Raw genomic sequence first — 18,733 nt, 5'->3', positions numbered from 1 at the left:
GGGTGCCTCTCAAAAAGCTGGTGGCATCTATGGGAAGCCAAATAGAAAGGTTGAAATTTGTCATCTTCGCAGATACGCAATAAAGGATGTGTCTGGTACGGGGAACTCTAGGCTGGATGCATTTGACACTGTGAAAAAAATGGGTAAGCAAGAGAATGAAGGCCTTGTGAAGAGGCATGGCTAACCCAGCCATAATTTGGAGCAGAAACAAGTGCCTTGGCTCTGTTGTCACTGGATTCCTTTTATTGCTTTAGGCTTTCTATCTTTGGCAATTGTTATTAGGTTCATGTCCATCTGAACCTGAGTGATAGTCTGGGACCACTGTGAGAAGGAAGAAGCAGAGAGAACCTAGCTTCATACTCTAACTATAAAAAAGTTGGGCCATCAAAATGCCCAGAAGCAGAAAAAGAAAGGTGCACCTAGCGCTATATTTTGGTTCTGACAGGGACACCTTGGTACGTGGGGCAGAAAAGTACATGAAACGAGTAACAGGGTGAAGAGTGCACCCTCTGTGAGCCAACAATAAGCAGACTTATAGGAATGCTGTGTCAGTGACTGAGCCAGTTGGAGCCTCGCTTTCTCCTCTGTCCCTACACCAGCTTCCTCACTCTTTCACTTACCAGAGCTCATTTATTCAGTTCTCTTTTCAATATCTTGTTACCAAAGTTTAGGTTTTTCTTTGGGGGAGTTTTTGGTTTTATTTTATTTTACTAAAGGAGGCTTGGGAGTTTGTTTGTTGTAGTAAGCTGGAGCTGTAATTGGGAAATGGGTTAAGCTTGCTTCTAATTAAGATAATTGATGTGAAATACCCAATTGCATCCTGAGAGAGAGAGAGAAATAAGTTCCCCAGCTGAGATGTGGAAGAGAGCAGCTTTGTCTAACAACATAGGTAGAAGCAGATGTTTAGAAAAACATGTGAAAGTAATCAGGAGGGGATTTATTCATTTGTTTATTAATTAAGATGCATGCATGAGCAGACAGACAGTAAAGTTCTGAATTAGGAAAGGCAAAGTTCCAGCAGGGGGTACAGAGAAAGCTGTATACAGGTGATTCTTGGTCTTGTGTTGTTTTTTGTTTGTTTGGGGTTTTTTATGTTTGTTTTCTTTTAAGAAAAGGAACTATGCTAAAGCTTCAGATCAGTATGTCCCCTTGCATATGGTCTTCCTGACTCTGTTCCCCTGATCCTAATAATTTTTTCTCTCTAATTTTATTTTTTACTTAATAAAAAGCTTTTTTAAATTAAAAAATTCTTGTTACTCAAATAAATATGCTACGAGTGTCTCCACAGCTGGTGCAAATATACATGTTTTTGTGCACTCTGCTGTTTGCCAAGGTTAAAATAAATGCATAATGAGTAGTAGAGCGATTCTGAAATAGTGACTGCCTGATGACTTCTGATAATGCTCATGTTTGCTTTCTGATTTGTGGGGAATAAGGAAAGTGGAATCAGCTTTTCTGCTTGGAGGGACAGAGATGCTTGGGAATCTGATGTGGGGACAGACAGCTGCTGAGAACCTGTTAGCTGGTGCGGTCAGTTTGGAGAAAAGAAAATGTAAAGGGTGGGTGTTTGCTAGACAGCTGGCTGTGCTAAAAACAGGAAAGGACATACTAGTGCTGGTAAGAAAGAGGAAAGTCTTCAAAGGCTTTCGATAAGAATATGTACTCTTTGTTTTGTTTTCTTTTTAAATGTCTGTACCTTAACCAACAAACTTGGATTTAATTTATAGTAACAAAAGTAACATTATCTGAGATTAGAATTGGAAGGACCAACACTGAATTCACTTGGCTGCTCATGTAAGTGATCATTCCTGCAATTTTAATGCAAGTATTAAAGCATCAATTAAATGTATTGCTCCTTTCTTTGGTTTCCTTGTTGAGCTGTTCTTGAAATTCAATAAGGACTGATTAAACTTTTTTAACGTAAGAGACTGTAGGCTTTAATGGTTTGTCTATGTAACTTGTCTCTGTGATGACTTTGGTAGTGTTAATGAAAGATGAATATTGGGGTATTTGTGGCTTGTGTGTTGCTTGTTGGGGGAGAGCTATTTTACACAGATAAAGCTGGTAAATTAATGTCTGAGAATCAAATATATTTTCTGGCTGAAATGCTAGCCTTTAATTGACTTCTCTTTGTGATTAAGGTGCTCTTTGGTATAGTAAATCGAATAAGAACATAAGCAATATGGCAGATTCTTCTTTCATGTAGCGAAAAGTGGTAGGGTCCTTCTATTCTGCTTCTGGCACTCAGAGCCTCAGTACATGTGGAGGGTTACAAACCCTGGGTCACCTTCCAGCAGGTGGACAACCAGGATTCCCGCTGCTGCTCTGTCTTTGTTTAGAAGAAGAAAAATTCCAGCTGATGTCACAAAACATCTTTTAGGGCTGCTTTAGTGCAAAAAGTAACAGATCCAAGAGATGGGGTAATTACAGCCTCTGTGCTTGCACCTGCAAGTGTGTGTCCTTACTGGAGGGTGTGGAGGGGAAGTAGATGCATACTCCATGCACAGTGCAGTTAGTTTCTGTGATTTGGTGTCCAGAAAATGAGATCGTTAAATATAAACACTTTTAACTACTATGTAGACCTATGTATTTATAGCCTGATGATCTACTATTGAGTGTCTAAAAAAGCTGGTTTCCTGGGTTATTCATACAAAAGTTTTCTTCTGGAGGTCCACCAAATATTGCAGGTGCATGGTTAGGCTAATTCCTCTCATCGGTTACAAAAGTCACTCAGTTCTTTCATAAACTGCATATTGGTTTCAGTATTAAACTGTTTGCTTTTTGTGATTTGTTCTCATGCTTTTGATGAAGTACTGCTTTGCTGTGACCTTTCCCACTCTTTTCGTTGTCCTTGTATTTAGGAATAAATTTAAACACGATGGAATTTCTGGAGATGTAGACAGGTCTTTAAGGAAGGGTTAAAATGCATTATTCTCCCTGGAGGTTGTTCTCCTTATATAAAAAGATATTGCCAATGACATTTGGACTCTCCGTAAGTGAGCTGAGCCTTTAAACCTTTTTTGGACCTCACACAATGAGAGGCAAATAACTGAACAGTGCTACTATAAATTCTATGATCTTTATATGCTTTGAGGAGGGTAATCTGCATCCTTTACTTGGGCAAAGCTTCCGCTGATTTCCTGGGAAACTTTGGCTAGTAAAAATTTAGCATGCGATCATATACTAATATCCTCCTCATAGTAAGCATCACTAAATGATGCCTTCTGAAATTATATCACTCTTTTGGGAGGCCTCATTGATCACAGAACAGTGATCCTACTGCTCTTACAGCATGTTGAAAGCCAGACACTTACAAAGAGTGTTTGAAAAACTGAGCTGCTTTACTCCTGTCTCTTAAAGCAATTGCAAAATCTTTTTGAAGGCTTATCTTTATGATAGCTTTATGAATACAAACCACCGATTGAGAAAATTAGGAAAAAAAATAAAACAAGTTAGAAAAAACAATTTATTAAGTAGTATCATATAAATAACTTGTTACAAAAATCAATTTGCAAAAAGGCAAATTCACTCTGTCTGCGAGAAATTGTTGTTCAAATTGGTTTCTCATTAAATCCTTAAATTCCATTTGCCCCTGCCCCCCGCCCCCCAAAAAGAAGCCAGTACAGTGAACAAGAAATATAAGGGAGAGAATGCACACTTGCCATCTGACCATAACAAATTGCCCATCCACGCTGCAGAAGAGATAGTCGTTCCAGCATGGGTCCCTCTGCAACACAGGAAAGCTTCTAGGTGTAAATCCCTTGGGTGACAAAAATCTTATTGCCCGCAAATGTCCCTCTGTGCTGAGCAGTGACCAGATCCATCTGATGCTGAGACTCCCTTGGCACAACCAGGGGATGACATCGTGAGAGACTGTGTAGCTGGAGCATGCCAGCAAGTAAATCTTCCCAGGTGGCGGCATCAGTTTCAATTTATGCTTGGAAGTACTTTTAATTAAAAAAAAATCAATACCAAAAGACATTTATTTTAAGGGTTTAAAAATCACAAATTTCAATAGGAGTTTGCCAGATTGATTTCGCTCAGTAACACAGTTAAGATGCACATAGCATTTATTATAAGGCCTTTCTTTTAAGTTTAATTTTTCAAAGCAACAAAAGTAATCACAGAATTAAAACATTACAGTGATTCTGAAGTTTTATGTGTCAAAATCCAGAACAATTTTGTGTTTGCAGTGTTTTTTCTTTGTTATGATCACCTGAATGCTTAATAATTCTATACATTTGTTTCTTTAATAAACACTACAGTAATAGATTGTAGAAAACTAAAAGCTTATAGAAAGAGTCTCCAGGTATATTTACATAAATAGTGCAGTCACATAGGAAAGGTCAAAAGCCCATGGGAGTGGAAAGGATTTATCTATATGCTGGACTTATGCCTTATTTGTCGTATTGACTTTGTGGAAGGAGAAATTTGAAGTTAGCAGCTCCTTAATTCTCTTTTTTTCTTTTTTTTTTTTTTTAAGAAAGAAAAAGACACATGCAGAAAAAGAAGAGAAAGTTCTGTAAAAGCTCTTTTGAAATCCAGTAACTCTATGCATAATATGACAGCTTTGTGGCTTTTAAGTGCCATGGGCCTGCCGTGCATATGACTGATTACATCCCCCCCCCCCCATGCAATCCGCTTTCTGTTCTTCTTCCCGAAACTCCCACTGCTCTGACTTCGTACTCCCTGTAACCCCAGTCATGGCTTTTGGATACCTACTGCTGAATTTTATGAACTGTTCAGGAATGTGTTTAGTGTATGACAAAGGCAGGTCTGGTTTGAAAAGTGTAATATTGCAAAATGATGGGCAAGATCAAGATTGTCTCAGCTGTGCCTAAATAAAACTACTGAAGGGAGAGACTTCCATTAAAACATCGCGTTGGCTACTGTGTTTTTTCACCTTCTGGAGCAATGCATGATGCTGTAGACATTACACATGCTTTTGTTCTTCTTTCTTGAGTACAGAAACAATCTCTAAGAAAACAAGCCTTTCTGAAGACTAAACTGAAAATAGAAGTTGTGGCCTTGACATTCATTGGAGGAGGCTGCTGTTTCACCGGTCTAGAGGGGAAAAAACTTGCCTTGCACAACTTACGACGTAGCTCATACTCATTGGAAGTAGCATAATGACTGTTAATTTGTCAGCTCTCATTTGGCAAGGGACCTCAGACTGCAGTGTTAATTGAAACACAAATGGGCAGGGGATGGTAGCATCCAGTTGAGATATTGGTCTTCTGAAACACTTCAGTACTACTTATAGCCAAAGGAAACAGAGAGAGATTTAAATCAGATGGTGGCAGGAAGATCTAACAAAGTGGTGTTTGCAGTGAGTTACCTGCTCAAAATCATTGGCTGTAATTCACCCTGGAGAAGGCCACCAAGTAGATCGGCTGCAGAAATTTAACATGTTTTAATAATAACCATGACAAAGGGACTTTCTTTCCTAGAGATTTGCATGGAAACACCCTGCATTTAATTTACTTGGTCTGAAAAAGATGATGTCTTTCTTCCTGTCCATGAAAATCTCCCTCTGGCTGCTGTAGGAAACCTGGAAGCATTAGAAGTGACTATGCACTGTTGCCCCTGCTCAACAGGGATAAGTCTGGTTTTGAAACATCACTAGCTTCCACTGGTCATTATTTCCCTTCTTTTTATTCATACTGTATATGTGCAGACACACATTCCCAAAGCCAACTATCCCTGTTCTACCTCTTTATGACCATTCTGCTTTTTATGGTACTACAGATATTCAGTTAGTTGGTTTTGTGGGATTCTTTTTTTTTTTTTTTTTTTTTTTTTTTTTGTGACAGTAAATGGAAATGTTGTGTCTTGTAATGTAGCCTGCTACTTCCAAAACTGGGTTATGTGAAGGTTGCCTCTCCCATTCACAATTCACAGCTAGGAAATACCTGTCCATAGAACAAAGCAAGATCTGACAACTAATGAAACAAAAAATATCTCTAAAAATATATCTGTTTCTTAGGACAAATTTATAAAATTAGTGTTGGTAGAGGTGGAGTGTTGTTCTTCTACTCGTAATCTTTCAGAGGAATTTTTTTAACCAGCTATAACAGGATCACACAGACAAGTTGTTTTTCTCATGGTTCGGCAGGGTATCCATCTATGTCAACTTTGGGAACATATCCCAGTCCTGTAGTACTGTCAGTAGAGCCCTGTGGAAACCCCTAAGTTCCCTTATTCAGAGCTTGCTGCAAGGTTCTGCCTCACCTCTCTTCTAAGCACTTGTCTAAACAGAACAATGTCCTTGTACATTTTGAGGCATGTGCTAGTGTATGTCCCCTACTGTGTCTCCCCATACTGGTACTGTTGTGGGATAGATTATTTCAGGTTAAAAATTATTCTTTCTTCTGGAGTAAAAAATTCCTTTTTCTGGGATAAAGTGGCTGGTTTGGGAGCTGGGGTGGAATAGCTATACTAGAAGCCTTACTCCATTTCAAGCGTAGAGATGTTGTTGTTGTGCAGTAGCAAGGCCGGAAACGTCTGCCATGTAACTTCCTCTCCCTGCTCCCCCCCTTCCCTGTTTCATGTTACAACCACTGAATTCCTTTGTACCTTTTAATAGGTCCCCTGTTTGATCAGATGCTTTTCCAAATTAAAAGCCAACTGCACTGCTCATCTGTCTACCTGGTTTAGCTAATTCCTAATAACATTTCTTCTTCTCAAATAGGTGCGATTGTAGTAAGAGCAGGCTTAAAACAGCCTTGAAACCCACTTCATAGCCCATAGTCTAACATTTGTTTATCTATAAATGGCAATTCTAGCATTGTGTGAAAGCATTGTTAAATACTCATTTCTATCATCTAGCACGCCGGCATGCAACAAGGTGCAAATAAATACTACTGAAAAGTTTTTTGTATTCACTGCAATATGGCACTTTCAATATTTAATATGCAGTACTGATTTCATAAATTGCACTTTGTGGTACTGCCAAGCAAGAAGAAAAGACAGAATTGAGCTCTTCTTGCTGTGTGAGAGATGCTGAATCTGTCTAACTTACAGGAAAAAAAATAGACCTTAAAACCTAGATGCATAAAGAATAATTTGAATGCGAGTTTCCCATGAATTTCTTAGAAGAATCCATTTGTTATTCAGGCACCATATTTGTGGTGACATATTGAAATTATATATATAATATATTTACACAACAGGCATGAGTAGCCACTCTCTATTTACTCAATGGACAAGATAAGACCAGCTTTCAATTCAAAGGGGAAAAAAAAAACCAAAAACAAACTTGAGCTTGGACTGCGACTAACAATCACTAAATCAGACAAGAATCACTGTGCAAACTTAAGAAAGTAGCTACAAGGAGATCAGCGATCCTCCTGTCTTGTTATTCCACCCCAAGGACTGACTAATGCAAGTTGACCTGCAGGGTGGCCCAGCCCTTTGAGGGTGCAAGGTCTGTCTTCAGTCAAGCGATGGTGACTCCCTCTTCCCTGTGAGCTGGGGATGGCTTGCAGGGCCAAATCGTGTGTGGTTTCATAGCCATCTCTGCCATCCCTTCCGCACACAAATCTGTTTCCTCAAGGCCCTGAAGAGGGGAAGGGACAGTTTACTGGCTCACTTGGGGGTCCAACTGGACTCTGAGCTTGAGGCGATTTGCTTGAGGCAACCCCACGCAGTGAAGCGTGAGACACGGGTGTGTGTCCGGCAGACATTTGGAAGAGCCCCCTGAGGGGTACGCTGTCTCCACTGACTTTATGAGGATAGCAGCCTGATGTGAGGGTCCTGTGGCAGGTGGTGCTGAGCGTCTGCTGCTCTTCCACATATCAGATATCCAGATGATCCCTCTGGTGTGCCAGAGCCAGGTTTTGGACAGGTTGCCTCCTGGATGCTCTGATTTCAAGGAAGCCATGAAGGGCTAGACTTTCAAAGGCCTTTATCATTTTAAATGATGGAGGACATAATAAGGCCCTAGTCGTGCCACTGCTATTGCCATTATGATGGGTGTACCAGGCTCGGCCTCCTAAGCTACGGAGTAGGACACCTCGCTCTGCTGGACTGAAGCACTGTGAGATGCCTCTGTCAGCACGACCAAGGGCTCAGGACCCTTTGAAACTCTGGGATTCTCCATTCTGAAAACCCATCTAGTCTTTCATGCTGGTCACCTGCAAGCCGTTAGCTGCCTTGCCCTAAACCAGTAAATGTGCAGTGGTTCCCACTGCGAAGGAGTGCTTCCCAGTCCCAGCTGGGCACTGCAGCGTGGCTGGCTCATCCTTGTCGCTGTGAGCCGGTTCGCAAAATCTGAAATTATGTCGTCATGCTTGTAAAAGTCTAATACTCGGAAATCTTACAGCTCTCTTTATTTAACTCTCTAGCAGTAATGAATTCCAGGGATTAATTTTTAAACTCTTTTAATTTTCTGTTTATTAACTTTTTTCCTTTCTCTCTTTAGAGTAAACTGGAGCTGTCGTTTAGTTTTCAAATTGATTCACTTAAGATTTGGGGGAGGGGGGAAAACAGATGTATGCCTGTAATTCTGGTATTAAATACTGTTTCAAAATGAAATAAATGAGATTAGCTATGTATGAGGTACATTAGAAAAAAAAATTCTTCTTTCCTTGGCACAGTGCCATGGTCTGTGTCCCTCCTTTGGGACACAGGGCGGCTTTTAGCTCCTGGAATTGGATATGTCCCATGGCAGCCCCTTAGGGTTTTCTCCAGATAGCCTTTCCTAGATGGCTGGATTTGAAGAGCAGCAACAGCATGTGTTTGACAAACCAAGAGCAATACTGAGTGGTGCACAAGCTGTAAAGAAATTTTTTTTTTGGCCTGAGACTGTAGCATCTTCCCCTCCCCCCGGACAAAAATTTATTTATCTTGGTAGAGCAGATAAAGACACACAGAGAGATTTGTGATTAAAATTTTACCTTTTGGTGAAGACTTTTACAACCCTAGTACAACCCTGGCTGAGTAGTTTATTTTAAAAAAACTAGTTATGGTTATAAACCCTGCTTTTCAGGCCACTGGAATGACAATTGATTCTTGCTTACTTGTGCATTCAGGGCTTGAATCTGGGGAAAAATAAAAAAGAAAACCACCCCCCAAAAACATGAGAAATTACTTCCTCTGGCAGAATGCCAGCTTCTTCCATCTCTAAAGCATTTTCCAGATGACTTTTATAATTCTTGCAACATCCTCATGAGGTAGGCATTATTTCCCCACTTTACAGATAGCAAAACTGGGCAGAGTCAGGAAGTCACCCTGGGCATCCAGGCAGGGAAGGTCAGGACAAAAAAAGCACAGTCTCATCCTTTGCAGTTGCTTCTTTTGCCCCAACAGGTGTCAGTCACCTTGAGTCTACTACTCTGCTCCTGCACATGAGAACAGGCAGAAGTAGAGGGATATGAAAAGCCTGACTCCCACCTCCTCAGCACAGTGGCCATCGGTGAACTGATGTGCAGATGGAGGCCAACTGAAGAAATATGATGAAAAGCACAGTTATGATCTGCTCCTTCCTCCAAGTCATGATCTAATCTGGAGTTGGATTAGATGACTTTCCCTGTACCACAAGGCAAGTCTGGGTTAGAACTGGGAAACCATCTAAGAATTAGATATTGGGGCTACTGACCACACACACATGCACGCACACACATGTCTCCAGCAACGCTAGGTCAGAAGAATATATACATAGCAGTCAATGAACTATATATAAGTGTGTGTTGGTATGATTCAGTGCATTGGGGGCAATGGCAAGTTCTAGAAAAACACTTAGATTTAAATGACCATTAGGCCTTTCTACCCACCTCATGAGTAAAATGCATGTTTGATGTTTTTTCTCAGCTTACTCTACTTGTATAATAAACCTTCATTCCATCACCACTACTTTTGACTATAATACATAGGGTAAACGAGGGTACCTCATTACATTGGGATGTGCAATACACAATCGACAGAGCAGTCATCTGAGCTGAATAGTCTGAATACAAGTAAAAAGAACAAGTGAGCTTAAACAGTAATATACTCCAATTTACAATATAAGCAGAACAAGTAAAAATATTGCTCCCCATCTGATCCTTTTTTTCCCTTCCACTACTGCTGTGCCTGTAAGATTGGCCTGGTAAACTGGATGCACTAAAAAATAAGAATTTTGCCTCTTGGAAGCTCATAAAATGATACTAGAAAAAGTTTTCTGACAGCTGATCCACACAGACTGTAGTCATTGGACAATTCAAATGGGTAGAACAGAGAACCCTTTCACACAGCTGTGGAGAAATAGAAAGAAATAGCCACTTCACATATCTCAATGCTGTTTCTGAAACTGAGGAAGGGAAAAAAAAAAGAAGTAAAAGGCAACATATTAAGAGTCTTTGTCACTGTCCATTGCGCCATACATGTCTGCCAGCTTTTTAAACCGAGGCCCCCAGTCACTGAGGTAATCGTAGTCCTGATCTCCGTCTGTAGTCACCGACTCCAAGGAGCTGAGGGACTCGGCCACAGAACCATTACCTTCATACGCGTAGGTTGCTAACGAGTCATACGGGGGTGCCGCTGGATCTGTATCATTTTCCTTTAACCTTTGGTTAATGAAATCTCTGACATCTGTGTTATCTCGTGCTGTTGCAGTCCGCCGTGGCATAAAAAGTGTTTCTGGCACAATGTCTCTGCGTAATTTATTATCGTCTATGGCTTCGGGATTCCTTAGCGTGCCGATATCAAATGCCTGGGTGTCTTCCTCTCCACCACCTTCATCATTATAACTGACAATGTTGTCTCTGATGTCTTCTTTGGAAATAATCAAAGGCTCTTTTTTCCGCTGCCGTCTCAGTGCTGCAAACAGCACCACTGTAACTGGAAACAAAAATAACAGGGGAAGAAAAAGGGAAAGGTTAATCCCTAACTCCATTAAAACCCAGAAGAAATGCTGTGCCTCTGCTCAGATCTGAAGTTTTAAAAGATGTTTTGCAAAACTGCAAATGCACACGTCAGGTTTTCAGATTATGCTTGCTCTCTCTGTGAGTACTCTGGGAGATGAAATGGCATGGATATGTACTAGAAGAAAGGAAACATCAAGCTTGTAAGAAGCCAAGTGGAGTATCTTTTTGTCAGTAGGCAGGCTTTTACCCAGAGTCATATAGCAATTTTTTTTGCCTTGAGAATAGAACTACTTTCATGAGTGCTGGGAAGGAAGAAATGCTTTCTCCAAAATACGTAACATCAGGTGTTATTTACCTTGAACTCCTGGGACAAGATGCAACTTGTGCTATGGACAAGGCTAGTATGTACTGGACTATGCTGATAGATTAGAAAAGCTGCATTTCAAGGTAAGTAAATCTACCCTCCTCCAGAAAAAAGCTTGGAATATGGAGTGGATTTTCAGCCAGCACAAAGTCCAAATTTTATTAACTTCCCTGGCATGTCTTCGCAATGTACATCACCTAAAAAAGTACATGGCTTAAATTTTAGACTGATGAGATATGATAATGGTATTATTTAATCTGCCAAAGGCACGAGATTTCTCAAAGAGATAATTTTATGCATTTCATTCTAAAGTAAGTGTACACACAAACACACACACACACCCGCCCACCCCCATATATATATATATACACTTCATTTATTTGGAGGACAGGAACTCTTTCCAAGGCCCTGATCCAAATTTAAATAGTTTTAATCAATAATGATCCCCGGTACTGTTGCAGAAGTGTGCACAGAGGGTGGGAGGGGAATGTTCAAGACATTATTTCCTTTAGCAACTAATTTCAGTTTTCTTAGCTGGATTCTACCTTAAGATGGTAAATGACTGAATATTTACAAATGAACAGCAGCAAGGAGCCAGGATGTACTATTATTATCACTGTTGCTTCCGTAGTCTGAGGTCTACAGTGCCCAGTGTTTCAGCTCTGCTGAGCAAACGCTGAGAAAAGACACATCTTGCTGTCTTTATAGTTCTTTCATAACAAAGCAAAGCAAATCAGAAAATGCCTAAACTCATTGATGTGAGATGATAAGGTGGTTCAAAATTATCTTTCATGTCAGTGGTGTTTCTAAAATGGTGTGTAAGTCAAAGCGCAGTAACTGTTAAAGACTTTTTTTTTTGGCACTCCCCTCCTCATCTGTAACCCTGTTAAGGCCAATACCAAGGACTAAGGACATCCTCAGAACAAAATTTTAGCCCATTGAAACTTGTTTTTCTTCACTTCCTTCAACAGACAAAGCTGATTATTTTTTTTTAAATGATGGGCCTCCCTGCAGGACTGCTTAGAACAAGACGCTATCTGTAGGTATGCCTAAGCACGTTGTGGAAGTGTCTTGTGCTCTTTCTCTCCATTGACTATATAGGGATCCCAAGAAGATAGGCTACAGTAGGGAAGTGCTCTAATTCCTGCTGTATCTATCTTTACCATAGGAATAGTGTAGAGTAAGGGAAAATGTCTGTTAATGTAAGTTGAAAGTAAATAAGTGAGGTGATGAAACTGAAGGAATTAGGAGGGCTGGTTCAGATGGTGAAAGCTTCAGGATCTCACCCTAATGATGAGGATTTACTTATGGTGTCACGTAAGGGTTCTAATCTGGCTGATGCTTCTTTTTGCTGCTGTGAAATAATGCAGTAAGAGAGAATTCTCTTCCTTAAGTGCATAAATGTGTGACACGATGTGGGAGGATTGGGGAAAGGTCTATGTGAGAGAACAGAGATATCTGGAGAAAAGCATTGAGAACTTAAAAAACACAGCAATGATTTTGAATGGGCTTCCGGAATAGCAATCCATGGAACAATCTGAATAAGCATAGGAATGACAGTTTTCACATGGAAGGGTTGCTGAAGTATCGCATTAAAAAAAAAGGTGTTACACAGAATATGCAAGGATGAGGCTTTGGTAATTATGTCACATCTCTGATACTTGGGTTTTCTTATTTTTTACCGAACTTCAGGCAGAAAGACCCATTAGAAGTTATATGTTAAAGTACATCGCCTTTATTTGCATGTCAGTTTTCAGCCCTATCTGAGGCCTCCTGATAAGCAGCTAGACTTGCTCAAACTGCAAACAAACCTAGCAATTTACAGGCACTCTTTGTTGCTGCTAAACTTTGAGTTGTGATTCAGTTCTGCCCAGAGTATTGTTTGTCACTCAGTAGTGGTTGCACATGTAAACCCTGCAACCAGCCTGAAAATAGAAAATTATATAGCTGAGTTAATTGAAAATCTGCTTATGGTGCATGGTGGCGTGAGCAGTAATTGACATAAAGTGCTGCTTAGCACACAGAATCAATTATTTTCGATTGACATAAAACAGGAAATCGTTTAATGTCAGATTGATATTAATGAGCACAGTTGTACAAACGAGTACAAGACTACCTGCAGCATTAGATTTCTTTTGCTGGTAAGGAACTTGATACAAAAATGAGCTGAGTCCTTAGAGGCTATGATACCATGTTTTGAAAATGACAAATGGCAAATTAAGGGTAAGATTGTCATTGTGGGAATCTTTTCTGAAAATGGGATAGTGCTTATTTGGGCAAGCCATGACCATATTGTTAAAGTCTGAGAATCACAACATGGTGTGTGACTCATCACTGGAGATGGAAATTTTGTTAACAGTAAAGATCAGGATGATTCTGCAGTGGTAATAAGCATGTCCAAAGAAGGTACAAGAATGGTAGAAAGAAGTGGAATCACTAAGGAAACATTTTCTCTCCTACTTGACTCTACTGCTATAAAATTGGTCTAACTCCCTTCTTTCCTGACTAGATGCTAAAGGTGACTAATAATGTCTCCCTGAGAACTGCCTGTGTTGTATTGTACAGTTATCCCCAGATGAATAGACTATGGCTGGTGGCTGAGGGACCAGTCATCTCTGCTGTACAAGAGGGGTGTAACCTGAGTGAGAGACGTTGCAAACTGTCCTTATTTTTTAGAAAAAAGTAAGTATTGACTACCTGTAAGTGCTGTAGCCAGAGATCTGTACATTCTCCACACTCAGGATCCAACCTCTTAATATTCACAGGTGCCTGAAAGGGAGGACCCTGCAGCTTTTGAGAGAGTGCTTTAGTAGCCACCCCATTTCAGCATCCTTTTCCAGCAGAACAGAAGCACTGAGACTTGTTTCTCCCCAGTTTAGACACAGGAAGTTAATTGTTGAAAACTAAGTTATCTGGCCTCCTTCCTGTGGTCAATAGAAAGAGATGGACACTGGCAGGAGGTGAATAGTCTGGTCCACCTCAGATACCAATAAGGGGATAGAATGAATGTCTCTCTACAGGTGCCTGTCTCTTTTCATTGATCGGAGGGTAGAGCCTAGCTGTCTCCTCCTGCTTGGACATTGTTAACTTTTAGATAACTAAGATTAGATAGGATATGTTCTATACACCATACGTGTAGCAGCCCCCAGAGGAGGAAATACAATAATACAAATGCAGCATAAGACAAAGATGTCTTCGCTTTGCTCTTGTCCTAGCCTTGGTATAATCGCTTGTAGCAATGCAAAACAACCATGAAAGGAACAAAAACACATCTGAGCTACTTACCGAGTAATATAATGATACAGAGAAGAATGGCAATAAGAGCCCCAGTGCTAAGACCGGTAGGATGAATCAAGGCTTCGGCATTACAGGACAGCATCTTTCCTCGATGGTCACAAGCACATACTCGAATAGTCACCGTTTCAGTGCTGCTCTGGATAGGGTGGTCATTGTCTGATATTACCACTGGCAAGAAGTAGGTACTCATTTCATGCCGGTTATATCTGGTTTTTCGGGTGAAAATCCCTGCTGTGTTGTCTGGAAACACAAAGCATGCATTAGATATTCATCTGAGATCTGAAAGCAAGGCTGAGATAATAAAGAAAAGTCTTCCTAGAAATTCACCTCTGTTGTCCTGTAGTGTAAAGTTTGAGCTGCTGGCAGCCTCAGGAGCTAAGGAGAATGAAAACTGATGTCCACTGTAAGAGTCATCTTTATCAACAGCACTTAATGTTTGTATCAGCTGAAACAATAAGAACAAAATTATCTTCAAAGCCAGTGGACCTACACTTATTTGTGCACTCTAGGATTGTAAAGCAATCTTATTGTATTCATTTTTTTCCTTCTGCTTTAATGCAGCTGATGCTGCTATGGTGACCTTGAGAAAAGTGGTCCATGTGCTGCTGATGCTGTTTAGGATCACCATGCTATTATTGTTTCCCATACCATGAGCCAGTAACATAATGAATTTGAAAGCTGGCAGGAGAATCATGTTGAATTCAAGAGCAGGCTTGGGTTGATGCCACTCCAGATGGGTAGGAAACCTTTGCATGTGACAAACAAGAGAGATGAAAGCTGAGACAGTCCAAGCTGACTCTATGTTTACCCACCCAAATCTCATGTCACAGGAATTGTTTGGCCGAATTTTCCAAATTATCTGTTACTTTGAAACATTTAGTAATAGGACTGGTAGAGTGAGAGTTATCTGGTAGGAAATGGTTATATCATAGGCAGGACCTGTAATGGTTACGGACCTGAAACTGTTTTTGAAGGAGACACTGGAGGTGCCTGAATAAAGCAGAGAATCATGGAATGAAAATGAATTAGGGATAACAAGGTGAAGTACAGAAAACAACAGTGTAAAACATACTGTCACATTAGCTGCAAGAATACTAAGTCTAATCAGATACTGTGCAGCCACTGTTGAGTTTAATTTTGCAAATCTGACAGTTTGATGCAATGCAAAGTATACCTCTTGATGAGATGATGCAAGAGTAGTAGCAAAACTCAATTAATTTGGAATATTTTCTCAGTACAGACAGACAACACACCTGTTCTGCCTTTGCATTTTCACAGACGAAGGTTTCATAAAACATGGCAAACTCTGGAGCATTGTCATTTACATCCAAAACCTTAATGAACACTGGGACACGGCTGCTTTGTTTTGGGTTGTCTGAAATGATAAAACCAGAAAGAACAGAGATTTAGCCCAGCTACTGACTCAGTGCAGGAGAAGAAAAGGACAGACTTAGAGGCGCATTGCCTTAATTCTTCTCACTCACAACACTTATATTCTGTCGATTTCTGGGAAATGTGTTATGGGGTGAATTCCAGAAAATCATGCTGTGTTATCACTACTGAACCTGTGTAAGCTATACAGGTAAGATTGGGTAGCAGTCCAGGATTCATAAATTCGTTTGAAGCCTCCAAGTACGATTATGAATCTATGTGTGAGATAGATATATGAATATAATACTGGAATGAAATGAAATCTGTTTATTAACCTAACTGCTACAGTTTGATGGCAACAAAGTTTCTAGAACATATTCCCTTCCTTAACTCTGAAACAGGAAGGCTGAAGAGTCATGAAGATGGGACTGAGTGCTTTTTTTCCTCTGCAGCTGTTATATGTAATATCCTGCCCCTTACAAATCTTGTGACACAGTTCCTTAAGATACCATGATTATCATGATGTTATATAAATAATAACTGCTGCTGTGATCACAGATATCTTCTAATCATTGTGAATTGGTTTGGCTGATATTCTAGCGTTAACACTAAAATGTATCAGCTGAAGAATGCAAGCACCGCATAGAATCTGCAGATGTGCATGTATAAATATGTTTTTTTCCTTAAATGGACCATACAGTGCCAAGAGATTAAATTTGACAAGGATATTCCTGAGCATAAAATACTGATGAAAATATCGGCATCTTTCTGAATAAAAATAAAAATATTTGGAAATGTACCACATTATATAGACCATTCATTTTCCTGTTGCACTATTGGTCCTGTTGGACCATTCCTTTTTCTGTTGGGGGGAGACAGACTTTAGTTATGAAGATACACAAAATAAGGAAGAAAGGCAACCAGCAGCAACCTTGCCTAGGAGCCGTGAAAAGTGAAATAGGCAAGACTGTGAGGCAAAAAGCCACACCATAACAACCATCAACTCCTAAAAGGTACAAGACCTGCCGCAAAACCAGTCTGTCATTACCAGCCAAAAGGAACCCATGAGACATTGCCAGGACTTGATCTGTGTCCTTTGTGCTCCATATCACAGAAAAAATTATCTAGGCCACGTCACCCAGATGTACCCACGTCAGTGCCTGGGAGTATGTGGGTCTGGGAATGTGAGAGGATGAAATCTATGAGGGAATGAGTGTGATTGAAATTAGTTTCATATAAAATAAATACCTTCACCCTCCCTTTCCTGAGGGCTCACACTGAGTTTTGCTATGTTAATTTCCTACCCATGTTAATATAGTTTATTAATGCATTTTAGCCTATGATTCAAGTGTAAAAAAAAAGTACAGTAAAATATAGCAGATCTAAAACTCTGTATGCTTCTACAAGCATTCATTATAGTAGCTTGTTGAGTTAGGCTTTAATAAAAGTCCTATTACTGTGTTTATCATACTTTTATAAATCTGAAAATGCCTTCTCCAAAATTGGCACTGTATATTTGTATTACAGAGCTCAGTCATTTGGACAAAATATTGTGCTTTAAAGCTCCACAGTCCCATTGAAGTTAATATGATTTCATTAAGCATAAACCACTTTCTGATATGAGCCATTGGGCTAAATTCATTCAATGTATAAAATAACAGTTTATGTATAATATAGGCTAGGCTGAATTCTATGCTAAAATACATCAATACAAATGTTGAATTTTTATAATAGGCAGAAATCAAAGGTACTCATTTGAAGTCGTAGGACTATTGGCAAGTCTGTTTTATAAGGGCATACCTTTTTAACAAATACATTCAAATATATTGGCAAATGTGTTTCTTCTCCTCTCAAGAATTACAATTGTTTTCTTTCCTGCTTTTTGAACCATGCACTAGGTATTTCCAGTTTATTTCTAGGTGCTTAAGATTCTCACCGTTTAAAATTTTACTGTAATAAACAGAAGCTTCATAAACCTCTATGTTCTATAGACATGGGCATTTTTCCCTGATATAATGGAAATGTAGGTTGAAATACATGTATACATCTTTAAGTCTCTTTCTGTCACTTTCAAATTATTTTTGCAAATTAATTGAGATAGATTAATTTGTTTGCATTATCCTTTAATTACTGCTGTTTTCCATCTCAAAAAATAGCTCCACAGACTCAACAAACTGCTTAAATATATTAATCTCTATAGTGGTATGTTTTCTGTTGAGCCAGCAACCAAACTGCTGAAGTTTTTTTTTCTGAATACCACTTCAAAATCCTGCCAATGGTTAAGTAACAAATATTTTAAAATACTCCAGGAATTCTCTCTGGCAAATCAGCTGTAAATCTGCAGCTGTGAATCAGTAGCCCTGTGTATGGAGTTTTGTTGCCAGTTTGCCTGCTGACAATGGCAGATGTACTGACCCAGTGTTTCACCAACTATTTGTCTGCAACATTCGCAGCATGACTCTCTGGGCTGCTGAGCAACTGCAGCTCATACTGGTGAAAAGGACATTAAAAATTGAGCTATCTACACTTACTGACAATTCTAGGCAATTAAAGGCAAAACAACTTCTGTATTTTCCTTTTTTTTCCTACTGTAAAATGAAATGAAGAACAGTCATCACTGAAAGGTGTTTCTCTTTATAACTTTATCTTTTTTTTTTTACTTCTTTTATATCAAAGGGAGCACCCATTCATCTGAATGTGCATCCTGCCTGAAACTTGAGTGGATGTTTCTTTTAGATTACTTCAGTGAAATATACCTGCAGTTTGACGTGATGGTATGTCACTGAGAGCAATCAGTGATTAGCTGGAATTTAGTGGAATGGGACTTTAGCTAGCCTTGCTAGAAATCACAGCTTTT

At 39.6% G+C, this 18,733-nt stretch overlaps 1 protein-coding gene across 1 annotated transcript in view; it reads right to left on the bottom strand.

Annotated features, from left to right (window-relative positions):
• Positions 1 to 3,964: 3,964 nt before the first annotated feature.
• The window catches only part of CDH6 (cadherin 6), a 105,791-nt gene continuing 91,022 nt past the window's right edge, over positions 3,965 to 18,733 (bottom strand). The window contains exons 9-12 of the mRNA XM_064443430.1: positions 15,759 to 15,880; positions 14,833 to 14,950; positions 14,494 to 14,745; positions 3,965 to 10,818 (exon numbers count right to left, since the gene is read on the bottom strand). Of these exons, the coding sequence (XP_064299500.1) occupies positions 10,328 to 10,818; positions 14,494 to 14,745; positions 14,833 to 14,950; positions 15,759 to 15,880 (983 nt within the window). The 3' untranslated portion in view covers positions 3,965 to 10,327. The remainder of the gene's footprint in view (positions 10,819 to 14,493; positions 14,746 to 14,832; positions 14,951 to 15,758; positions 15,881 to 18,733) is intronic.

Source organism: Phalacrocorax carbo, chromosome 2 (genome assembly GCF_963921805.1).
Source record: "Phalacrocorax carbo chromosome 2, bPhaCar2.1, whole genome shotgun sequence".
Classification (NCBI taxonomy): Eukaryota; Metazoa; Chordata; class Aves; order Suliformes; family Phalacrocoracidae; genus Phalacrocorax; species Phalacrocorax carbo.
The sequence above is the reverse complement of the archived record's forward strand: the minus strand, read 5'-3'. Positions and strand labels throughout refer to the sequence as shown.